At 42.3% G+C, this 24,151-nt stretch overlaps 4 protein-coding genes and 4 non-coding genes across 10 annotated transcripts in view; 2 read left to right on the top strand and 6 right to left on the bottom strand.

The window, feature by feature from the left end:
• Map2k1 (mitogen-activated protein kinase kinase 1) overlaps window positions 1-5,802 on the top strand; it is a 77,269-nt gene extending 71,467 nt beyond the window's left edge. Inside the window, exons 8-11 of the mRNA XM_046426478.2 lie at window positions 68-132; window positions 3,465-3,526; window positions 4,034-4,079; window positions 4,776-5,802. Coding sequence (XP_046282434.1) covers window positions 68-132; window positions 3,465-3,526; window positions 4,034-4,079; window positions 4,776-4,889 — 287 coding nt within the window. The 3' untranslated portion in view covers window positions 4,890-5,802. The remainder of the gene's footprint in view (window positions 1-67; window positions 133-3,464; window positions 3,527-4,033; window positions 4,080-4,775) is intronic.
• Window positions 5,803-8,049: 2,247 nt separating this feature from the next.
• Snapc5 (small nuclear RNA activating complex polypeptide 5) lies at window positions 8,050-12,259 on the bottom strand. Its single transcript, XM_046426479.2, has 3 exons — window positions 12,084-12,259; window positions 9,974-10,066; window positions 8,050-8,951 (listed from the first exon to the last, which is right to left on the bottom strand). The coding sequence occupies exons 1-3, from the start codon at window positions 12,171-12,173 to the stop codon at window positions 8,838-8,840; spliced, it is 297 nt and encodes a 98-aa protein (XP_046282435.1). The 5' UTR covers window positions 12,174-12,259; the 3' UTR covers window positions 8,050-8,837.
• A 2,856-nt stretch (window positions 12,260-15,115) lies between these two features.
• Window positions 15,116-21,113, bottom strand: Rpl4 (ribosomal protein L4). The gene is made up of 10 exons (XM_046426477.2): window positions 20,983-21,113; window positions 19,595-19,766; window positions 19,298-19,404; window positions 18,675-18,813; window positions 18,187-18,311; window positions 17,085-17,214; window positions 16,665-16,821; window positions 15,741-15,824; window positions 15,521-15,641; window positions 15,116-15,439 (listed from the first exon to the last, which is right to left on the bottom strand). Exons 1-10 carry the CDS (start codon window positions 20,983-20,985, stop codon window positions 15,203-15,205), a joined length of 1,275 nt encoding a protein of 424 aa, XP_046282433.1. The 5' UTR covers window positions 20,986-21,113; the 3' UTR covers window positions 15,116-15,202.
• LOC124080686 (small nucleolar RNA SNORD18) lies at window positions 16,958-17,027 on the bottom strand. Its single transcript, XR_006847770.1, has one exon. It is a non-coding gene; the product is annotated as a small nucleolar RNA SNORD18 (small nucleolar RNA).
• LOC124080685 (small nucleolar RNA SNORD18) lies at window positions 18,404-18,475 on the bottom strand. Its single transcript, XR_006847769.1, has one exon. It is a non-coding gene; the product is annotated as a small nucleolar RNA SNORD18 (small nucleolar RNA).
• On the bottom strand, window positions 19,010-19,108 carry LOC124080688 (small nucleolar RNA SNORD16). The gene has a single exon (XR_006847772.1). It is a non-coding gene; the product is annotated as a small nucleolar RNA SNORD16 (small nucleolar RNA).
• Window positions 19,477-19,548, bottom strand: LOC124080687 (small nucleolar RNA SNORD18). The gene has a single exon (XR_006847771.1). It is a non-coding gene; the product is annotated as a small nucleolar RNA SNORD18 (small nucleolar RNA).
• Window positions 21,114-21,362: 249 nt separating the features above from the next.
• The window catches only part of Zwilch (zwilch kinetochore protein), a 30,015-nt gene continuing 27,226 nt past the window's right edge, over window positions 21,363-24,151 (top strand). The window contains exon 1 of one of the 3 annotated variants that reach the window (XM_046426475.2): window positions 21,363-21,585. In XM_046426475.2, the coding sequence (XP_046282431.1) occupies window positions 21,533-21,585 (53 nt within the window). In that variant the 5' untranslated portion in view covers window positions 21,363-21,532. The remainder of the gene's footprint in view (window positions 21,586-24,151) is intronic. The other 2 variants (XM_046426473.2, XM_046426474.2) reach the window with 2 other exon arrangements.

Genomic DNA, 24,151 nt, shown 5'->3' with positions numbered 1-24,151 from the left:
CCATTGATAAGTGATCACCTGTGTGTTTCTGAGAACTGTTTTCTTTTTCCCTTTTGTAAAATTGTAGCATATGGAATGGACAGTCGACCTCCCATGGCAATTTTTGAGTTGTTGGATTACATAGTCAATGAGGTAAGTATGGCCTGGTTTCCTTGACCTTGGAATTTATTCACTCCCCTTAAGAAAATACCCATTGTCCTGGGTGGTAGCGCGTACCTGTGTCTCAGCTATTTGGGAGACAAGGCAGAAGGATTGCCTGTTCATGGCCAGTCTGGGCAACTTAGTGAAACCTTGTCTCCAAATAAAAAATAAAGCGTGGGGAAGTAACTTAGTGGTTGAGTGCCCCTTGGTTCAATCCCCAGTACTGCCCACCCCCAACCCCCACTCCTACCCCTGCCCTAATAGCCATGGCTGAGTTGCCTGGGAGACCTGGAAGTTGTTCCCACAGTATGGCCTCCAGGATGTTTGTGTTCTGGTTTATGCCTCCTGCTGCTGAAAACATTGGCTGGTTGAGAAACTACAGGAGTGTTCCAATCCCCCACTTCCATCCCCTCCCCCCATCTTCCTGTAGCTCTGAGTCCTTCCTTTCCAAGATTCAGGAGGCTTTAGCTTGTTCCTTTACATACTCTTGTGCCTTCATTCACCAACCTCTCTTGTGTACTTACTGTATACCAAGCACTGTGACGGGGATAGTAGGCCAGGGATACAAAGATGGAAAATAAAATCTATAGTCTTGAAAACTAATTGGGAGGGAGAAGCAAGGCAAATGTATGTATAATTGCATTGTAGGGTTTTTGCTTGTAAGTGCTGTTTAAAAGCTAGGAAAAATGGGGCACAGTGGTGCAGGCCTGTAATCCCAGTGGCTTGGGAAGCTGAGGCAGGAGGATGCCAAGTTCAAAGCCAGCCTCAGCAATTTAGTGAGACCCTAAGCAATTCAGGGAGACCCTGTCTCTAAATAAAATACAAAAATGGCTGGGGATGTGGCTCAGTGGGTAAGTGTACCTGAGTTCAATCCCCAGTACAAAAAAAAGCTAGGAAAATTAAATTAAAATGAATGTGGAAATAGATATGGAACATATTCATAAATTGTGTGAAAGCAGCAAATAACAAAATAGTATGTATACTATTATCAGTTAATGAACTATATGTGTATATATGTGCCTATAAAGTCTGGGAAGGAATAAAATAGATTGGTTTTCTCTAAGTGAAATTAAAGATAATATTTTCTTATTGCTTTTGGCCAACTTTAACCACAAAGAACTCATATACTTGTGAAATATATGCCAGTAAGTTTAATTGACAAAAGGATCAAGGAAGGAACATATGGAGAATCATTCATCAAACTTGGGTTTGGGGTGTTGGGAAGCTGGTGAGGAGCACCAAGGTTCTCACAGGAGGTGGGGGCTTGGCTAGTGGGCAGGACAGGATTTTAGGGGAGACAGTAGGGCCAACATTCCTGGCTTCAGGAACAGCCTTGGTAGTTGAAGGGGCAAGTTCTGGCATGTTTGGGAAGTAGCTGTGGTGTCAGATATAGTATCACCTCATTCTTATCTTTTTTTTTTTTTTTTAAGAGAGAGAATTTTTTAATATTTTTTTTTTAGTTTTTTGGCAGACACAACATCTTTGTTTGTATGTGGTGCTGAGGATCGAACCCGGGCTGGACGCATGCCAGGCGAGCGCACTACTATTTGAGCCACATCCCCAGCCCCTCATTCTTATCTTGTCTTCCTCAGTAAACCAGCAGAATGCCTTCTTAATACTTTCTTTCTTACCATTCTCTGAAACCAGACCTTAGAGGTCTCAAAAATGTCGCCTGGTCTATTACAAACTCAACAGGGAAAATCATGGTTTGCCCTGGAGGCTAATAAATCACTCTCACTGGTTCAGGGTACTAGGGTATTTACCTCTTTTTGCAGTCTACAAAGCTTTAGACTAAAGCAATGTGGGATGAAGAAAAGAAGTTTGGGTTCTGATTCTTGCAGCTTAAGGTTTTAAGGAAGCCAGAGCATGTTGTGTTTCTGGAGTCAGGAAAAAGCCATCCATCCCCTACTGCTGGGGACACTGCTCTGCATGGTTCTGGGTTCCTGGGAGTCCTACTGAGAGAGGACTTGCACTGGTGCTGCTTTCTTCCATGTTTTCCTACTCAGTTCTTCCAAGTACTGTTGAGATGGGCCAGATTGGTTTTATCTTCTTCATACAGGTGAAGAAACTGAGGCTCCGAGGAAAAAAGTAGCTCAGGTCTCCCCAGTTAGTGCCCTGGTGCTCTTTCTTTTTTACCACCTACTCCCAATACCCACCTCCTGCCCAACCCCCACCTCCTGCCCAACCCCCACCTCCTGCCCAACCCCCATGCCTCCACCCCCTACCTCCCAGGAGCCTTTGCTGGCACACATTCCTATCCTGCCTGGCCCCTCCCACAGAGAAGGAATGGAAGCTGGCCTGTGTACCTCTATTCCCCCATTCCCCCTCAGCAGCAGGGACAGCCTGCAGGGCAGTGCTTGCTCTGAGTCACTGTTCCCAAGAGCTGGGCTGCAGTTAGCCTTAGGTCAGACTGACAGAACCTTCAGGGGAGAGGGCTAGGCTGGACTTTTTGGTAGGCGGTGTCAGTGTTTTTATCTTTTTCGGTTTGAGATGGGGGTCTATGTTGCCCAGGCTTGTCCTGAATTCCTGGATTCAAATGACCTCCCTCAGTCACTAGAGTAGCTAAGGCTAGAGCTGTTTCATTTTTAATTTTGAATCACCTGTTGGTTTTAGGCCACAGAGCAGTGACATCCTAGGCACTGGGGTCAGCTTATTCCAAGGAAGCTACACACAAGTTTCCAGCACAGGTCACATAAATGCATTTAGATTTCTTGGACTGCCTGGAGCATCATAAACCTGTGCAGCCCTGAACAATTGCCATGGGAACACAAGATCTGTGGCCAGTGTCGGAGGCCTGAAAAGCGGCCTCATTTCTGGAGTATACAGGCAACATTCTTCCAGGTTGACCAACCCTCTGCTAGTTAATGTTTTATTAACCTTTCTCTGCCTCCCCAGGGTTCAGAGAAGGGATTTTTTTTTTCCCCCTCCTTTTTAAAGCTTGCTCCTGCAGGCCTGATCCATGCCTGGTAGTTTGCACACCCCCCTAGCTGCTGCTGTTAGAATTACTGGTGATGTTTCCATGCCACATGTCAAGAGTTCAAAGGGTTCCAGAGATTAGTAGGCACAACCTCCTCATTTCATTAAGAAAAGACTGAGGCTACAGAGGTTCACTGATGTTTTTTTCTTTCACCAGATGAATGAATAGTAAAATATAATGTGGTCCCAATTTTAACTGTGCTGTGTGAGACCATTGGGTCCAACAGGGTGACCCAGCAGGCTTTGTTTTTGACTGGAGCACAGCACTGCCCAGAGGTAGGGATGGGATGGGAAGAGATGGCTGGAGCAGGGTCTAACATTTCTCATGTCTTGACATGTGTCTGCAGCCGCCTCCAAAACTGCCCAGTGGAGTATTCAGTCTGGAATTTCAAGATTTTGTGAATAAATGGTGAGTTTGCTCATTGTTTTTTGAAAGGGTACCTGAATTTGTCAGACTTCCCACCCCATTTCTGAGCCCTCCAGCTTTGCCCTTTCCCCTCTTGAGTACCCCCTGGCTGCTGCCATAGCCTTTCTCGTGGAGGGCCAGGGCTTAGTGGTGTGACTGCTTCCAGCACTTGCTCTACATGGATTGGCATGTTGCTCTTTTTTTGTAGATGGACACAGTACCTTTATTTAGTTATTTTTGTGTGGTGCTGAGGATCAAACCCAGTGCTCTACCACTGAGCCACAACCCCAGCCCCTCCCCAGCATGTTGCTTTTTGACCTTCATTTAATTCAGCAAGAAGTCATTAACGTATTGTGGGCATGATATTGTACCAAGAACGGGAAGATGAATAAGGCTCTGGCACTCCTCCTCAGAGCCTATAGTGCGTAGGGGGAAAGGCATGCAAACAGAAGCAATCTGAATCAGAACCAGCGCCAGGCAGAAGCTTTCACATTACTTTTTTCCTTTCAGCTTAATAAAAAACCCCGCAGAGAGAGCAGATTTGAAGCAACTCATGGTAAGTCCATTTATTTCAGATTCTTACAGCACCTGTTTATTAATTTGGTCTCCTGTCATCTTTCTGGCACTTATTTACTTTCCATTCCCTGCTTCTGCCCTGACCACCGTGGCGCAGCTGAGAGCCTGAGGCTGCGGGACTCAAACACCAGTCTCCTCTGTCCTCCCATCAGTTTAAAGAAAAGGCTGAAATCACCTCACAGCTGGGATATTGGAAGAAAGGCTTGAGGCAGTCGAGGGAAAGAAGGGGCCAGTCTGCGGCCTTCGTGGGGCTGGGCCTTTTTCTCTTGCTGACTTATTTTATGTTAACCTCTGCACCTGCCTCCTCTTGCTTGGCAGCAGGGAGAGTGAAACACCTAGACCTCATAGCTTTTGTGGCTTGCAGTGTCACATGCTCTCACCTCCACCAGGGATTTTGTCTTTCCCAACAAGTCTGTGAGGTCTTGAAGGGAAGGTCACTATTCCCGTTTCATTCTGCAAGAGCAGCTAGGGAGGTGAGTGACTTTCCTAGGGCCTCTTGATTGGTATAATTGGCAGAGGCAGGTGGAGCAGGTCTTTGGGCCTGCAGCTGGCCCTACTGCTGCTCAAGGGCAGGCCAGGAGCTCCCTCCAAGTGTGGCGCAGTGCTAGACGTGACTCTTGGATTTTCCTTCCATTGGTGGTTTTTAAAACACCTCTCCCTGTTTCCTTGCTTGCAGGTTCATGCTTTTATCAAGAGATCTGATGCCGAGGAAGTGGATTTTGCAGGTTGGCTCTGCTCCACCATAGGCCTTAACCAGCCCAGCACACCAACCCATGCAGCTGGCGTCTAATCCTTTGGGAAGCAGCAAAGAGCGAGTCCTCTGCCCAGTGGTGTGCCATGTTGCTTTTGGGCCTCTCCCATGCTTGTCTCTGTTCAGATGTGCATTTGACTTATGACAAAGGATGAAGAACACAGCATGTGCCAAAACTGTACTCGTCGTCATTTTTAATATTACTGTCTTTATTATTACTACTGTTATTTCCCTAAGTGGATTGGCTTTGTGCTTGGGGCTGTCTGTGTGTATGTTGATCAAAACACATGCCAAGCTGAAATACAGTGACTCTTTGGTGACCGTGGGTAGTCATTCTTACTGACATTTGCACTGCTGTTCCTGCTCCGCGACTGGCTGGCCGCCTGTATCTCCAGGATTCTTGACACTTGGTGGTCCTTCATTTCTGCCAAGTGGACCTTCTCTCAGTGTGAGTGCGAGGGAGCCTCATAAGTCCCTTCACAGGCAGTGCATGTGAAGCATGCTTTGCTGCTGTGAAAATGAGTACCAGAAAGTGTACATCATATTATTTTATTACCATCTTTTGCTTTTGACGTAGAATTCAGCAGTTTCCATCAAAATCTAGCCAGAGCCATTCACTGCCATGATAGCTGGGGCTTCACCAGTCTGATTTGTAGACTTCTGGTTGTATTTCTATATTTATTTTTAAATATACTGTGTGGGGTAGTAAATGGTATATGTATCTTTAAGTTTAGATTAGTGTTTCTAAAATGGTGGAGTTACTCTGAATGTCACAAATGAATCAAGGCATTAAAATATGTCAGATTTCTATCTTCCCCCAATCTAAGTACCAATGCTATTGTAAACAACGTGTATAGTGCCTAAAAAAAGTATGAAAATCCTTTTAATCATTTTAATCCAGATGTTTAACAAATCTAGTCTCTTATTCTAATAAATATACTATCAAGTTAAAGGATGAAAGGTATTTCTACTTTTGTGGTAGGCTTTGCAATTTCTCTAATGTAGAAGAAATCAAATGATTTAGTCAAGCATTGTTGTGGGGAGTGGGGAAAGTAGGAAGGAGGCTAAAAGGCAGAAATATCACACCAACAACAAATTCAGGACATTGGACTAATGGGTCTTCCTGTGATTTCAATCTTTGTACTAATTCTTCTGCTACATCACCTTACCTGTGACTTTCAACCACTTGACTTTAGACTTATGGACGGATCCCTTCTTTTCCTCTTCTCTCTACATAGGAAAAAGCAGCAGGTAGGGTTTGGGAACAAGTCTGAGAAAAATCACAAGCCATTTCTCAGTGAACATTCCCCATTTTCCATTAACAAAGAGCTGAGCTGGGGGTATACCTGCTCACCCGAGGGCCCTGCAGGCTTTGGAGTCTCTAGCCAGGCAGAGCTCTTCTTGCACCACTTACACTTAACTCCACCTTCCTGGAAGGGAGAAATGTGCCTGATGCCAGCTTTGTCATGTCTGTGAGGTGGCAGTGAAATCACAGTAATTAGATGTGGTAACAGCCACACAAAGTAGTCTAAGGTGGGCAGTGTAATTAAAGCCATGAGCCAGGTGTGATGGTGCACACCTGTAATCCCAACAGCTCAGGAGCCTGCAAGTTTGAGGCCAGTTTCAGCAACTAAGAGAGGCCCTAAACAACTTTAGTGAGACCCTGTCTTAAAAAATAAAAAGGGCTGGGGATGTAACTCAGTGGTTAAGCACCCCTGAGTTTAATCCCTGGTACAAAAAATTAAAAACAGAAAAAAGCATGTCTCCCCTTTGGTCATTGGTGCCCTCTCCTTAAATATGTGGAACTTTAACGCATGAAGCTTCCTGATCGGTACGTCAAATCTTGTATTCTTTGAAAGGGCAGATTATAGAAAACCAAATCCAATGTATATGTCTAAAAATAAAAAGGCTATTTCATTTTTAGATTAAAGAGAACTTGGTAAGTAATACCCAAAGTAGATAGTTCCACTCTGGAGCTACCAGAGCTTGGGTTATAGCCAGGATTTTAAAAAATGGTCAGTGTTGTGTACACTGCTGCCTACGATAGTCAAAAAAAAAAAAATTTTTTTTCACGAGGCCAACAGCTGTTCTAAGAACAGTCTAACTTACATGTTTTCAACATATAAACACTTAAGTTGAGTTTTAAAACCTACTCCCTGTGTCTTGCCAACAAGGAGAGGATGCCTGGCTATTGAGAATGTCTCATTAAAATGAACGAACTACATCCTTTGTGAGAAAAGAATAGCTTAAGGTTTTTCTAAAACCTGGATTTAGGTGCAGTGGCATATACCTGTAACCCCAGCTACTTTGGAGGCTGAAGCAGGAGACCCAAAAGTTCAAGGCCAGTCTGGACAACTTGGAAAAACCTTGTTTCAGAATTAAAAAAAGGGCTGGGGTTGTAGCTCAGTGGTAGTCCCCCTGGGGCTCCATCCTCAGTATCAAAAAAATAAAACCCAGATGTAAATGCTTTCATGAGTGGTTTCTTTTGAGGGGTGCTTTAATTCTCTATCCACAGTTAAATGTATTTCATTTTTAGTGTCAAAAGATTTTTTTCCAGTAATTTTTTTTTTTTTTTTTTTACCAAGAATGATCTTGTTTTCAAGAATGATGTTCCCAGTGTCAGTGCTTTGAGTTCTTAGTCAGATTCTTGCCTCGAACTTCCTTTTACTGAGACACCAGTAACAGTTGGGTTTTTAGATGATACCTCATTGGCATCTTAACAACTTGTGAAACTGCTAGAGCAGATGTGAATATCCTCACATTACAGATGTAAAAGTAGAGTTGCGAAGAGGTGTGAAAACAAGCAACCAGTTACCAGTCAGCAGTAGAGCTAGAATACACAGCGAACTTTTCCAGCTCTTGAAAAACCCTGTTCATGTTTTAAATCAGACCCCAAAAATGTATACCTTGATAAATTTTGTTCCAAAACTGTCTTCACTGTGTTTTAAGGAACATATCACTTAAACTTCCTGCTCTTTCCTATAAGAGTAGCTTAAAATAACCTCAATGAAACATTAACAACAAAAAAAGTATATTCCTCTTCTTTTCTGGAACAGCTACATAAGTTCTGTGTGAAGACATTCTTAGTTTGCATTGGCTGTTAGCTGGAGAGGAAATTATAGAATTAAGTGACTATTCAGTAGAAAAGGGACAATATGCAGAATTAAATCTCAATTTCAAATACAAAGTTCAACAACTCTTATTCTACAGTTGTCATCTCTTTTATTATAAAAGTCCAATCTCCCAAGCATAGTAATATCTTCTTTAATGACACATTTCTTCTTTAAGGGCCAGAAATGGATCTTATTTTATGCCATCTTGCCATTTCCCTCAGAGGAGGAAATGCTGCTTTCTCCTCCTGAATCTGGAAACCAGCAAGCTCTATGATGGTTATTTATAATTAATTCTGAATCTTTTATCAATGATGTTTCAAGCTAGATGTGGTAACAGCCACACAAAGGAGTCTAAGGTGGGCAGTGTTTCCATGTCTCTGAAACTTGGCAGCAGCTTGTGCTCTCAAGTGCCCCGTCCTTCGTCTTGTTAGCTTTCTCTCCTAGACTGTGACCTAACTGTTCACAAGGGTTCAGTCGCACATAAACAGCTCTTAACTGGGTTTCCTGAAAGACCTGTTGACTGGAAAGCCTAATTTGTATTTAAACTCTGCCTTTTGCAAATTCCAGACTTTCTCAAGTAGGATTTCAGAGGAAATTTTGTTTTGAACATAATTACTAAATCTAATCCTGTCATAGACACTGCACCATCCAAACTGCTCAACTTTAAGACATTATATCTTTGATTTTGTTACTATGTTTTACTTTTCCTAAAACATTCTGGAACTTGAGTTATTACTGATGAAGCCACTTGTACAATGACACATTCCTCCTATGATTCTTGCTTTCCTTTCAAGTAGGCCATAGGACTTCTCTGAAGAAGTGTCTGAGGCTTAGAAATATAATTTTTAGAACAAATCCTGGGTCTCATCCTCCTTTAGGAATCTGATTCTTCTTCTTCCTCTTCCTCTTCTTCCATCACATGGCTCTTTGTGCTCAATTCTAGTGCAGTTTGATTGATCGATGCTTCATTATCTACATGCATCAACATCTGTTAGCCAAGGACATCAAAGATTAGTAGAAAGGATACTGGCAGCAAAACAGCAAATTCTTAAAATGTTTCAAAATCAAATCTCAATTGTATATTCACCCCTAGCATTTATGACTAAGAGGTAAGCCACTTTGCTATATTCTGTTCTTCTAAGTTCTACCTCACTTCTGTTACCAAAATGGGGTAAGAGTAAAATGTCCCAGATTTACTAGAATGTTACCTCATTTACAAACATGGTTCTGGGAGAAAGTTCTAACTTAAGAATTGTGCAGACATAACTACAACATCCAGAATTGCTCACATTTGATGTATTTAGAAAGAGTATGATTTTATTGACTTCCTTGAAGGCATGTGGTAAGAGGAGGGTAGGATGAGGACTGAAATTCATTTTTCAGTATTACACTTTGTAGTTGAAGCCACATTCTGTTTTGACACATCGTTACAGAGATCTACATACTTCCCCAGGGTTCATCCGAGTAACTAGAGAGAACAAACAGGTGACCAGGAGAGAGTAGGCTCCCTAAATTGGTCAAAAGTGTAGCCAACTAATGTAGAATAGCCAGCTTCTTAAACTAGAAACTGATCCAAGGCTGGAGATACAGCTTAGTGGCAGAGTGCTTGCCTAGCATGTACAAGGCCCTCGGTTTGATCTCCAGAACCAGCACCAAAAAAAAACAAAAAACAAAAAAACAGCAGCACTTCAAGTCCTTTGGGCTTGACAACATGCTTTATAATTTTTGGCCACCCAAGCAGCAGGGGAGCATAGTGAACTCTGCACTCTCTCTGCCTGTACTTAACTTATTTTTGTGAGGTTGGGGAGGTACTGGGGATTGAAGTCAGGGCACTTGACCACTGAGCCACATCCCCAGTCCTATTTTGAATTTTATTTAGAGACAGGGTCTCACTGAGTTGTTTAATACCTTGCTTTTCCTGAGGCTGGCTTTGGACTTGCCATTCTCCTGCCTCAGCCTACCGAGCTGCTGCGAATACAGGTGTGGGTGCATGTACTTAATTTTACTTACATCATGTGACTGTTCTGGTATACCAGGCTGAGAAGACAGCATCTCATCTCCTTTTCTAGAACTGATTATTGATTGGAGGGCCAATTCTTCAACCTAGAAAAGAAGAGTTGAGGATATTTCATTACCATTTTTTTTAGTTGTAGATGGACACATATCTTTATTTATTTTTATGTGGTGCTGAGGATCGAACCCAGTGCCTCATGCATGCAAGGCAAGTGATCTACTACTGATCAACCCCAGGCTTTTCATGCCTTTTATTTTTGCTTTTTTGCAGTACTGGGGATTGATCCCAGAGCACTGAGCAAGGTAGGCACTCTATTATTCACCCAACATCCTCAACACTTTAAATTCAGAGACAGGTTCTTACCCATTTGCTCAAGCTGGCCTTTAACTTGTGATCCTGCCTCAGCATCATGAACAGCTGTTTTCCCTGCCTTTTAAAGAGAGGAATAAATTCCACCTTCTTCCCTTTGGACTGTACAGGTGGGTTTTGTGTATATGTGTATGTGTGTCGTGTGTATTTTACTAGGGATTGAACCCAGTGCTTCCCACATTCTAGCCAAGCACTCTACCACTGAGCTACATCCCCAGCCTCCATTCCTCCTCACCACCACCACCACCCTTTTTTGAGACACGATATCAAAGTTGTCCAGCCTTGAGCTTTTGATCCTCCTGTGTTCCAAGTTACTGGTGTTATTGGCAGCACAGCCAAGGAACCTACCTGGATTCTGACTGGTTATATCTAGCCTCCCACCTGCATTAAAAAATAGGCAAACAATGGAAAAAGAAAAAATGAACTTTATACAATTTGATCAAACCTTAGCCACTGTTTACCTTTTTCTTATGTGCATAGGCAGCTGAATCCAGCTAGCTGGGATCCAGACAGGTTCCCTGGCCTGGTTGCCAATAACACTGGGATTATAGGCATACATTGCACAGTGGGCAGTACAAGTGTTCTGGCTCAATTATGGTTTTCATTCACCAAGAACTAGGAGTTATGGAAGAAAACACAAGTGTATCATTGAATCAGATGTGAAAGTCAGCCTGTGCAATTTATCAAGACCGTGTCTCAAAATAAAAAATGAAAAGGGCTGAGAGTGTAGTTCAGTGGTAGAGTTCAATCTCCAGTACACCCCCCCCGCACACACACACACAAAAGACCAGGTAACACCCGACTCCACAGAAGGTGGAGTCTTCACACCTGAGCTTGTCTACTCAGTAATGAGAAAGCAAAGATAGGGGGAAAAGAAAATCGAAGTGTTTCTTGAACCATGAGGGAATCTGGGTTTTGGGGACCATCATCCACACTATCACTAGGTACTTGTAGGGGTACTGTTGCAGTATAGACATAACTGTGGGTCATTATAATTACCCTGGAGGAAAATGCTTATTGTTTTGCTAAGTCAAAATTGTAAAACGCTTTTCAGTTTATAAAGGGCTTTTTAATCCTCATGTCATTTGGACTTCAAGACCTAAATAAGACAGTTGAATAGGGATTAGCATGATCATCTCACAAGGGCTGAATTATCCACAGGTCTGGAAAGTGACGTAAACAGGCATGAATCACCAACCTTCAAATTCATGGAGTCATTAACAGCTCCAAGAACTACTGGGAATTCTGAGCTTTGGGACCAGTCCCTCTCCCAGGGCTTAATATCTTTCACACCATGGGATATCTCAAAGGTCTATTCTTGGTTTGCAATACTAAAGCCATTTCAACAATCAGTACAAACTAGTAAACTGGCTCAGGAAGAGATGGATGGGTAGGAAGACTAAGTGAGCTTTGGAGAAGAGGACACGTCCTCAGCATGTGACGTGTGGGCCATCAGCACTGACGCGGGGCGAGGGCGGAGATGGGGTTGGGGGGCCACATTGCCAAACGGATTCTTGAGTCTCAGTCGAGACCAGCAGGGTCAAGATTTAGAGATGTGGGGCCTAATATTCGAAAGCTCGCTTGCCAGGTGTTTCAGCTACACGAGTTTGTAACCTGCTAGGTCCGCGCCACGACGGACGGATGAGGACCAGGACAATCGACGGCAGAGGCAGGCTCCTCAAAGGGCTGAGCTCGGGGAGATGTCACGCAGGCGAAATGGTGGGGCGGTGGGGTCACCTTGAGGCGGTTCAGCTGGTCGTGCAGGGCCGCCTTCAGTCGCAGCAACGTCTCCTCCTCTTTGCGCAGCTCCTGAAGCCGGCTCAGCATCTCCGCTCGTCACAACGCCAAGTTCCACGCTCTGTCAGCCTGGCGCTCGGTGATGACGCCATTGCCAATTCCCGGAAACATAGGGGGCGGGGCTTGAAGACAAATCGGAAGCGCATAGCAGGTCTCCTCCTTCTGGCGCGTGCAGTCGTCCGGTTACTCAATGGGTGGTGAGCTACGTGAAGGGCTTGGCTTTCTAGGAGACATTTGGACGCATGAATAATGATCAAGATTTCTAAAGCATAGGACAAAAGAACCTGAAAATAAGTCTTGAGTTTGGACAGGTTTTTCAACCCCGGTAGTGCATTTCCTCACACTAAGTGGCCAAACTGTAATAATTCAGGAGAGCAGTACTGGCTGCGGAACACTTCCAACGTGGTGCTTCAACCCCCACCCCCACCCTCCCGCTGTCTTGGGTAGAGCCCAGGGCTTCGTGCAGGCTAGGCGACTACAACCCCTGGCCCAAGCAGCTGTTTGACTCCACAAGCCTCCAGTTGAGTACCAAGGAAGGAATCAAAATCACCCGTTTCTACTACAAGCTGTGGTACTTGAACCATATTGTTAATTCCTAGTGGACTCTACAGGGGACAGACTGCTACTTAAGGAGCTAAAGAGCATGAAGATGAAGCTGTGAGGACAAAACGCAATGATATACACCATTTTGTCTACCAAGAACCAATAGTTGGCCCAGGAACCAGATCTAAGTGGCTGTGAACCTTCGCCAACCATCCAGATACAAAACGACCTTGTTTATCTATGTTTGGTTAACACATCTATGCACTAATACATGCACATGGTTGCCAATGTCTGGCTGGGCACACAATCACGAGCCACCACACAGCTTGTAGATTCAAACAGCAACTCTTTATTCCCGAACTCACACCAGCCGTCTACAATCACGTTCTGGGGAAATCCACGTTCTCTGCCCAAATCCACGTTCTCTCCCAAATTCACCTCCACTGGGCTTCTATCTCCAAAATATACTGTCTGAATCCCGTGAGAACTCAAGGGGAACTCAGGCAGCAGGATACGCCCTATTCCCATCAGGAATAATCTTAAACCTTAAACCTGGAACCTAAACTGGGAACGCCCTAAACAAGATTATCTTAAAACCGGGAACACCCTAATCTGCCTTGGTCCTTGAGCAAGGTTAAGTACATTCAATGTCACTGCAACATGGGGTACGCTGGCAAGGAAATTGTCATACTTACTTGGCTAATGGCTCCCAGCATCTCCCCCCTTCTGATTAATTAAACAACAAGCAATGTGGCTTAAGGACCGTGCCTGGTAGGTTGTCCAATTCAACATATGGTTCTTACCCGTCATGGGAAAAACTGACCTTTAGGCGTCAGCCTCCTGTCTTAGGTTGATACCACTGCAATTGGATCATACCCGTCACTGACTACCGGTCCAGCATACAGCCATACTTGTGGATAGGTCTATGCACCAGTGGGGGGGTGAGGTTCTTTGCCTCACCTCTGTTGGCCCCCAAATTTGGCCTTGGTGCCAGTGGGGGAGTGAGGTTAATGTGGCTTATGGACCGTGCCTGGTAGGTTGTCCAATTCAACATATGGTTCTTACCCGTCATCGGAAAACTGACCTTTAGGCGTCAGCCTCCTGTCTTAGGTTGATACCACTGCAATTGGATCATACCCGTCACTGACTACCGGTCCAGCATAAGCCATTGGCCCCCAAATTTTAGACCATCACTAGCAGAAGGGAGGAGGATACAGAAATGCCACGACACCAAGCCAATTGACCACCAAATGCCAATGTCTGGCTGGGCACACAATCACGAGCCACCACACAGCTTGTAGATTCAAACAGCAACTCTTTATTCCCGAACTCACACCAGCCGTCTACAATCACGTTCTGGGGAAATCCACGTTCTCTGCCCAAATCCACGTTCTCTCCCAAATTCACCTCCACTGGGCTTCTATCTCCAAAATATACTGTCTGAATCCCGTGAGAACTCAAGGGGAACTCAGGCAGCAGGATACGCCCTATTCCCATCAGGAATAATCTTAAACCTTAAACCTGGAACCTAAACTGGGAACGCCCTAAACAAGATTATCTTAAAACCGGGAACACCCTAATCTGCCTTGGTCCTTGAGCAAGGTTAAGTACATTCAATGTCACTGCAACATGGGGTACGCTGGCAAGGAAATTGTCATACTTACTTGGCTAATGGCTCCCAGCACATGGTTCCAAAAAAAAACCCCTCTAGAATCTTTTTAAATTATGGGTGACAAGTGCCAACAGACTTCCATCATTGTAAGCTAACAGAAGCACTTTCCAGAGGTAACCAAATTCACTGGTTACTTCCAACATTGTATTAAGACAACTGTGCCCTCTTGTGGTTGCTCAAAATGTTAAATTTCTATGGAATTTAACTCACATCCAGCCCTTTTTGGGAAGCAAATACTTTTCTTGGGGGGTACAAGGGACTTAACTAAGGAGTGCTTACCCACCAAGCCACATCCCCAGCCCCCCCCCCCTTTAAACTTGGAGATGGTCTAGGTTGCAGAGGCTGCCTCGGCCTCCTGAGCTGCTGGGATTACAGGCAACCATGACCTCATAAGGTTGTGTGTGAGGCACATTTCTAACATCTGCTTTTCTAGTGATTTATAAAATGGAATGCCACATCAAGCTCTTAGAAATTACTATTCCACTCAAATGCATGGTCTAAATGTAAATCCAAATCTCCATTATACCAGACTATAATAGGGGCCAAATTAAAGACTGGAATTAGGAATAACAAAGTGCTACTTTTCAAAGACCACTCAGTGAAGGTTGGGGTTATGACTCAGTTGTACAGGCATAAAGCACTGGGTTGCATTCTCAGCACAACATAAAAATGAAATAAGATACTGTGTCCACTTACAACTAAAAAATTTTTTTCTTAAGACCAGTGAAGTTTTACTAAACAGACCCAACAAAACATGTTTGTCACTGCATCTTTGATCAGCTCTTTATTCAAAATAAACTGTCCAAAATTATTTAAACTTATGGAATAAAACAGATTTTAGAGTTTATGCAGCAGACTTTTTCTCTTCTGCAGCAGGTTTCTTCTCTGCTGGTTTCTTTTCAGCTGTTGGTTTCTTGGAAGGTGCAGCCTTCTTCCCCACAGGCTTCTTCTGCTTAACACCAACAGCCTTCTTTCCCTGCTTCTTCACCACAGGCTTCTTGCCTGCAGCCCCCTTCTGATCTTTCTTATCTGATTTAGCTGCGGCTGCAGCTGCTGCTGCTTTATCCACCCGGAGTTTGTGCTGCAATAAATTAAGTAAAAAAATCTAAGTTTTTTTAAAAAAAAACTCCACATTATTAGTAAAAACAAACGGATCACTTACATTCTTGGCCTGGCGAAGAATGGTATTCCGGCGCATAGTCTTTGCATATGGGTTTAGCTTCAACATGATTCTCAGGTTTTTCAATGGATTCTTCTTCAGGACTCTGCGATGAATCTTCTTACTATGAAAAGGTAGACACTTATTAATTTACTTACATTACTCATATTTTTGAAATAATAATTTGGCAGAAAGAATGATACTATAAACATCAGAACTTTACCGTGGTGCCCTGAGAGCTCTTTGAATTTCTGGGCTCTTCAAGATTCTGCTCAAGTCTGTATTGATCATCTTGTGCATAGGGAGGCTGTAGGAAAATGATTAACAATGGATACCTAAATTCTCAAGTAACTGACTAAGGATGATAAACTTCAACACCTTTATTTTATTATTTTTTTAAATGGCAATTCTTTTATTTAAAAAAAATAGTTTTTTAGTCCTCAATGGATCTTTACTTTTATTTATTTATATGTGGTGCAGAGACTCAAACCCAGGGCCTCACACATGCTAGGCCAAGAGTTCCACCACTGAGCTACAACCCCAGCCCAACAACATCTCTATTTTTAACCATTTCTCTCTCCAGAACTCAGTAAAAATTTCCACTAAACTATCTTCAGAAGCACTGGCCAAAGAAGTATTTACCATTCCAGCATACTGTTTGCACATAAAGGGAAATGTCAGCCAAATAAAACCCATTATTTATACAAAGTATGCAGCTAGGTGTGGTGACACATGCCTTTAATTCAAGGCTGCAGCAGTTTGAAACCAGCCTGTGCAGCTTAGAAAGATCCTGTCTCACAATGAAAAAAAGGGGTGATTTAACTTAGTGATGAGTGCTCCGAGGTTCAAACACTAATACTACCAAAACAAAACCAAAAAAGAAATCCCATGAGGGGCTGGGGTTGTGGCTCAGCAGTAGAGCGCTTGCCTAGCATATGCGAGGAGCTGGGTTTAATCCTCAGTATCACATAAAAATAAATAAATATATTGTGTCCAACTAAAAAATAAATATTAAAAACCCATGAAAACTATGCTAACCAATTCTGAATGCTAATGTGCATAGAGATAAATGGTTAAAAATAAAGGTGCTGAAGTTCATCTTCAGTTTAAATCTACGTTCAGTATTTAAATATAAAAAAGCACTCACTTATAGTTACTCTTGAGGGAAGCAGCCTTACGCCAAGTGCCATATAGTTCATCTAACTTCCGAAAAGCACTTTCAGTCCAAATGCAGAAACGCCCCACATGCCCACCAGGAGCAAGTTTCAAAATGTTCAGTTTGCTTACATTAAGTAGAGTAATTCCTTTTAAAGGGAAAGGAGAATTAGAAAGGCATTTTCAACATAATATAAACAATCTTTATGGCTTCACCAGGAACCCGAGAACTATCTTCTCAATTTTACAAAGTTTCAACTATCGATAGTACAATTCATTCAGCTAAGAATCAGAATTTCCACAAAATCATTTATTTCAGAAACACGGACCATAAAGTGGAATTTCATCATAATCAAAGCTGAACAAGGATGCAAAGTGTGGGTAATCAAAACAAAAACACTGTAAGGATTACCAGGAATGTTTCTGAAGGCCTTGATGATACCATTGTCTTCATTATAGATGATACAGGGGCCCCTGCGCTGGATACGACGACGGTTTCTCATTTTGCCTTTGCCAGCTCTCATTCGTTGAGAAGCATAGACCTACAAAATGAGCAATTTCAGTATTAAGGTAAATGAAGTACTAATTATTAAGGTATAGATCTGTCCTGGATCTTCACAGTTAAGTACTTGCTTCCTCAGACACCATTCTGACAAAGTATTGCATCTATACTGTGTATACGTCTTTCCTAGTAATTATTCCCTAGATAATATAATGCAGAACTATTTACGTAGCATCTACATTATATTAGGTAAAAATAATTTTTTAAGATGATGTGTATGGGTTACATGGAAATACTATAGTACCTCACTTTGTGAGCCTGGGCATTAATGGATCTTATTATGGAGACAAGGATGGTCCTGCAATCAATTCCCAATGGATACTAAGGGTTGACTGTCCTATCTTTCCCAGTTTTCCTCTTGAAAATCAAGAATCTGGGGCTGGGGTTGTGGCTCAGCCGTAGAGGGCTGGCCTAGCATGTGCAAGGCCCTGGGTTCTATCCTCAACACCACATAAAAATAAACAAAATAAAGGTATTGTGTACAACCAAGAAATAAATATTTTTAAAAAATGCTTAAAAAAAAAAAAAGAAAAGAAAATCAAGATCTGACAAATTTCTATACATCAAGAACCACCAAACTGGGACTTATGGTTCGAGCTCAGTAGTAGAATACATGCCTTGCATGTGGTGAGGCACTGGGTTTGATCCTTAGAACCACATAGAAATAAATGAATAAGATGAAGGTATTGTGTCCATGTACAACTTACAAACAAAACCCACCAAACTGTAAATATGCACATTAAGCCTACCTTTTTTTTTTTTTGGTACTGGGGATTGAACCCAGGGGAACTTAACAACTGAGCCACACCCTCAGTCCTTTTTAAATGTATTTTTTTAGAGAGGGCATTGATAAATCCCTGAGGCTGGCCCTTTGAACTTGTGATTCTACTTGTCTCAGCCTCCCTAGCTGCTGGGGTTACAGGCAGGCGCCATGGCACCCAGCTAAGCCTACCTTTTTGATATCATTCCAGGCTTTAAGCTTCTTAAGAAGCAAAACAGCCTCCTTGGTCTTCTTGTAACCTTCAACTTTATCTTCCACCACCAAAGGGAGTTCAGGAACTTCCTCAATTCGATGACCTGACAAAACCAATTCAATACTTATCTGGTTACCTGAATTCTTTGAAAAAGATTTTATATAACTTACAAAAGCAATATGGTACACAATTTGCCAAATCAGAATTTCCACAAATATCATTTGTTTCAGAAACACGGACCAATTAAGTGGAATCTCATCATTTTGACAAATAAAAATGTGCACGAGGGAGATGTGATATGAAAAGCTTTCTAATTATATAATTACTATTTGAAGAATTTCCAGTTACATAGCTATTGTTAGATCACCAACTTGTTATTTAGAAGTATTCAAAACCTATTCTTAATAAAGGGAAATTTAGACACTCTAGGATGAACACAGGCAAATTATAACAAAATATTACAAACCTTTAGACATGACCAGTGCTGGTAAGGCTGAGGCAGCCAAGGCAGAGCAGATGGCATATCGCTTTTGGGTTGTGTTCACTCTCCGGTGCCAACGACGCCATGTTTTGGTTGGTGCGAACATGCGGCCTCCTCTACACATCTATTTCCTTAGTTAAGAATAACACTTCTTGGGGCTGGGTTGTGGCTCAGCGATAGAGCACTCGCCTAGGATGTGTGAGGCCCTGGGTTTGATCCTCAGCACCACATAAATAAAATATTGTGTCCAACTACAACTAAAAAATAAATATTAAAAAATAACACTTCTTAAAATTACTCATTAGGAAATGGTTATGTCTTGCTCAGTAACAATTTTCGTCAACCTTCTGTAACAGCTTACTGACAGCAGGCAACTGTCGCTGAGAACAGAGTAAGACGCAAATTACGACATCATTGCAAGAGAAACCTCCCTGTGTGAAGCCTTTTCTCTAGAAGAATAATTTTAATTTCACATGTGTCTCAAGCAACGGATAACTTGAACACTTAATATTTTAGACATAAAGAGTTCAAAATACATTTAATGTGTATAAACCGGGCACAGTCTGCTAGATTCCACAAACTGACCAGTGTAGGTAGTAAAAGGATACATTTCCAAAGGCACCCTGGCCAGAACGGTGAGTCCCACCACCTCGAACTCTGGGGATTCGAGCCACAGCTCTACCAGTACCCCAAGACTCAGCACTGGTTTGATGACCTAAATGGGAAGAAATTCAATTTTAGCTACCTAGACATAACCAATCTATTTGACTTGTGCATGGCAACAAACAGCATCAGAATATCCAAGAAAATCATGTGATTCAGAAACACGGACCAATGAAGTAGAATTTCATCACTACTGTAAAGCAACCTTAAAATACCAACCCAGAGAAAACATGAATCCATACCTGCCAATTCACTGACAGCATAGGGCTGTCTGTTGTTTTTACGCAAGTTGGTATGAACAAAGTTCACAATATCTGGTCGAATTGGGGCCTTGAACACAGCAGGCAAAGTGACATTTTTGCCAGATGACTCCCCCTTTTCAGAGTACACAGATATCAGGGGTCGAGCACACGCCTTGGGGGAAAAAAATTGACAAGCAACATTAGAGGTGAACTCTTCTCATATGCCAACAGCAAACTATCAGTTATATAAGAGCTCAGTTTTGTGAGGCAGACATTGCTTAAGGCTTAAATACCATATAAAGCCTCAAACAATATCAAATTATTAACACTTCAATAAGTTCTTAGGCCTGTCCCAAGCTCCACAATTTTCAAGGGTTGAAAATGCAGTTTAATTTCACCACCTAAACTTTCTGAACTCACTCATCCAACCTTTCATTTCTGCTGCTCCCCCTTACCTCTTCCAAAGCTTGCTAGTAAAAACTTGTCAGGTTACTTTTCCTTCATCTTTCCTAAAAACTTTTCACTGGAAGTAGTAGCGTCTTAAGGATGGCTTATACAATCTCCTCTCTTCCAGATATTGGCCCACCTTTTGTTCTTTCCAGTTTTGGGGTTCAGCACTGGGCCTTGCACAGTGCTGGACCACTAAGTTATGAGGTCACCTTCTCCAATCACTGTTTTAAGTTGATATTACATCCTCTCCAATTTCCTATGTCAAAGGCACTTACAATTGAATATTACTATGTTTTCAGTCCAAGTCAACTGCAATCCATGCATAGTGTTGTCTGTCTTGTTCAGAAACTCCAGTACATTACATAGCACACAAGCATGGTATTTGAAACATAGTGGACACCCAACGTTAGTCATACCGTGAGTTTGCTAAAAGTTTAAACATTAGACGGTGTCAAATACAGCAACGAATCTTAATTGAGTCTCAAAGCTTTTTACAGAAATCACCTCAATACTGGGCATTCAGGAAAAAGGACCTAATACAAGTTTTCCCCTCTTTAACAAAGTTCCTTAAAAGATGGAAATATACCTAGCTAAAGAGCACATTTAGATATAAGGCACAAACCTGTCCTTACCACCCACCTTCTCAGGCGCCCAGAGCTCCCATTCTCAACAGAACTCTAGTTTTCCAGGATCCAAAAGCAGCTAGAATCCGAAAGTTCGTTGAGAACGACCGAGGAGCTTCCAGGCGCGCCCTAGTGCCCAGCCGCCCACGTTGCCTAAGATGGCTGCCGGGTTGCCATACAACCCAGTTCTCCCCGAAAACAGACGCTTTTGTAACTCTCGTCCTCGATTCCTCCCCTGCATATTTTGTTTTCTGAACCCTCGTCGCTCCGTTCTCGCTCCGGGCAGGCGAAAGTCCAGGTAAGATTTCCACTCACCATTGCCGGGACAGGAGAGGGCCACGCTCCTCTCGCCCCAGCTGCTCCCACAGGAAAAGGAAGTACTTAGAACTCCTTACTCTATATGTAACCTTCAGCTTGTTCACATAGTGCCCCGCCACAGAACAAACGCAGGCACAAAATATCTCTCTACTATACTAAGTAAATTAAAAAAACAGCGTATTATTTTTTATATGTATCAAAGCATGGGATCTGTGTTTCCAAATCTTAGAAAACTTGCTTAGAAAGGAGGGACTCCTTTTAGCGGAATAATTCTTAAGAGGGCGTGACCAATCTCGCGAGAGGAGGAGTCTTTCTCTGCAACCACTACATTTATTTAAAAAAAAATTTCTGACGGGAATAGAAAACTATTGTAACAAGAAATTTCACTGGGTGCTCTATAAACAAAGTTTAATTATACGAACAAAAGGAGTTGGTTTCCAACTAGTAAAAGTAGTCCCGGCGGGGCGGGGTTACGGCTTCTGACGTCTGCGTCCGGGCGCGCAGTTCAGTTTGGCGGTTCCGGAGTCGGGAGTAAGACCGGGGAAGAATGTGGGCGCAAGTGAGCCGAGGAGCTGAGGAGTTTTACGCTCGCCTTCTTCAGTGAGTCGTAGTTTATACCGATAGCTGGATATAGGAACAGCATTTCTAGATACTCTCTAGGTATCTAGATCCCGCCCCAAGCTTTTTACTGCACCTTGAGAATGAGCGCTTGGCCTGCTTTGCTGGGGAAGAGACCGGCCTCCTGCTCCAGAGTGGGGGCCCTGCCTGTGGTCCTAGGAGAAAATATCTGCACGTTATCAAAATAGGCAGAAGGTGACACATATTTAGGAGGCAACTTATTTATTCTGTTTTTGCGCACGCTTGTGATTACTTAAGTAGAGGCATCTCCCAGGATATGGAAAACTGGATGTCGCCATCCTTCACCTGTTCAAAGCCTTGCTAAAAGTGAAACGGATTGTTATAGTGTGTTCAAAGTGGTTACCGTATGATCTACACTTTTAATGATAACGGCATGAGGTGTTGATTTTAAAAGCACCTTTTTTTTTCACTGCTCCACTACTTCATTTTGTTCTTATAGTTAAGTATTACAACCAAAGGGATTCTATTAAGTTCTTCACCATACATTAAAGTCTAATTCAGACAAAAAAAAAAAAAGGTCTAATTCAGTGGGTCGGAAATTTGCGTGTGTATCAGAATCACCTGGAGGATTCTCAAAACACAGATTGCTAGGTTCCACCTCCAGGGTTTCTCACTTATTAGGTCTGAAGTGGGGGCCACAGAATTTGCCTTTTTTACAAATTCATTATTCTTTAAATGCTATAATTTTTCATGGTCTTTACTGCTTTTCCCCTCTGCAGTAATGCTTTACATTATGATGAACACTAGCATTTTAAAAGAAACTAACAATGTCTTGGATATCTTTCAGTGTGAGAATGTATGTATCTATCTGATCGTTTACTTGCTCCCACATTCTGCCCCGGTCTTACTCCAGTGTCTGGAAGTATACAGTACTTCATTCTGTGGTTGTTCTATGATAAAACTTAAGCCCTTTATACTTCCCAAATATTTAATGAGTGTTATTAGTTTTTTTCTTCACTTGTAAGCACCAAAAGTTTCTGTCTCTTCTCTTGTTCCTCTATATCCAGCTTCCTAATGGAAATTTTTATGTGGAGTCTCAAAGTCAATACTTGAAGACTGAATTAATCTTTCCACTTAACCTGATGTTTTTCTTCTGATTGATTGATTGATTTTTGTAGAATATACTGGGGATTGAACCCAGGGGCACTGTACACTGAGCAGCATTCTCAGCCCTTTTAGCTTTGTTTTAAGACAGGGTCTCACTAAATTACTGAGACTGGCCCAGAGCTTTCAATCCTCCTGTCTCAGCCTCTTGAGTTGCTGGCATTACAGAGGTATGCCACTGAACCTAGCTCCACTCTTGAATTCAGTCTCTGAATTAAAAGAGTTCTAAATCCAAGACCCCAACTTCCTTCTCTTTCCACTGTCCCCTACTCCCACCTCATCTAGGCTGTCCTTTTATCTTTGCTTCACTCCTGTTGAGGCCACTATGACTTCTCTGAAGTGCTGTAAGTTATTCACAGCTATTTTCCTGGACTCCAAGTTATATTTCTCATTTAAATCTTTCAGTAAATTCCCCTGGGCTTTCAGATAAAGTTCAAGCCCTAGCTAAATCTCCACCACAGCTTCTTGTACAGTACTTGCCTCTGACAGAGCACTCATGACCCTGTAGCTAGCTCTTGATTTACTCTTTGGACTCCAGTCAAGACTGCGTTCTCTCTGCCTCCACCCCATGCTGGGGATTGAACCCAATAGTGCTCTACCACCAAGCTATATCCTCAATCCTTTTAATTTTATTTTTGATACAAGGTCTTACTAAATTGCAGAGGCTGGCCTTGAACTTGACATCCTCCTGCCTCCTGTGTTTCTGGGATTATAGGTGTTTACCACCTTACCTGGCTAAGACTGTATTTAACATCCCTAGCATCTAGCAAGACTGCCTGGCTTAAAATATGTATGTTTGTTGACAATTGTTGAATGACTAAGTAATATCCCTGAGTCATACTTAAAAGGTAAACGTCTTTAAGAATAAGTCATAATCTAACACAATATGGCAAAAGCAAATTAGTCACAGGCCTGCTCTCCTGTTTCTATTTCAGTAGGTCATATATTAGATCAAATAGATGTAAATGGTATCCTAAAACAATGCTATTGGGGCCCTTCAAAGACTCTTTAAGAGAGTAGATCAGGCTGATGTGATTTTGGTAGTGCATTTTAGTATGTTAATTTATAGTTCATATGTAAAATGTATTGAATTAAGTGATAGTTATTAAATGATATCCTAGAGGTTTTTGCTTGTATTTTAAAAAGGAAATATTTAAATTTTTTTTTTAGTAACTGTCAAATTTACTGGTTTTTTGTTTGTTTGTTTGTTTTAAGTAAAAGCTCACAAAATGGAGAAGAGATGGTTCTATTTAGCCGAAATCTAAGATCTGAGACTTTTAAGTAACTTCTCAGAAGTTAACCACTGATTCAGTGTCAGATCAGAATTTACTCACTTTTAATCTTACAAAATTTATGTGGTTATGTATTTGAAAAAGCATAAGTGAAGAGGCCAACGACATAAATTTCTGCTGCCTCTAAGAAA

The sequence above is a fragment of the Marmota monax genome, unplaced genomic scaffold, assembly GCF_021218885.2.
Source record: "Marmota monax isolate L192 unplaced genomic scaffold, Marmota_monax_Labrador192_F-V1.1 WCK01_AAM20220418_F8-fsc00078, whole genome shotgun sequence".
In the NCBI taxonomy this organism is placed as follows: Eukaryota; Metazoa; Chordata; class Mammalia; order Rodentia; family Sciuridae; genus Marmota; species Marmota monax.
This window is presented reverse-complemented; position numbering and strand designations above follow the sequence as displayed.

What these genes read in the sequence shown, in the direction of transcription:
- Snapc5 (XM_046426479.2), bottom strand. Translation starts at nt 12,173, where the DNA reads ATGCTGAGCCGGCTTCAGGAGCTGCGCAAAGAGGAGGAGACGTTGCTG. An exon ending in ACCAGCTGAACCGCCTCAAG is followed by an intron (nt 10,067 to 12,083) that starts GTGACCCCACCG and finishes CTTCTTTTCTAG; the next exon opens with GTTGAAGAATTGGCCCTCCA. An exon ending in TACCAGAACAGTCACATGAT is followed by an intron (nt 8,952 to 9,973) that starts GTAAGTAAAATT and finishes CTTGGCTAACAG; the next exon opens with ATGTTGATGCATGTAGATAA.
- Rpl4 (XM_046426477.2), bottom strand. An exon ending in AGCACTGGTCATGTCTAAAG is followed by an intron (nt 18,312 to 18,674) that starts GTTTGTAATATT and finishes TGGTTTTGTCAG; the next exon opens with GTCATCGAATTGAGGAAGTT. An exon ending in GGCCTTCAGAAACATTCCTG is followed by an intron (nt 16,822 to 17,084) that starts GTAATCCTTACA and finishes TCCCTTTAAAAG; the next exon opens with GAATTACTCTACTTAATGTA.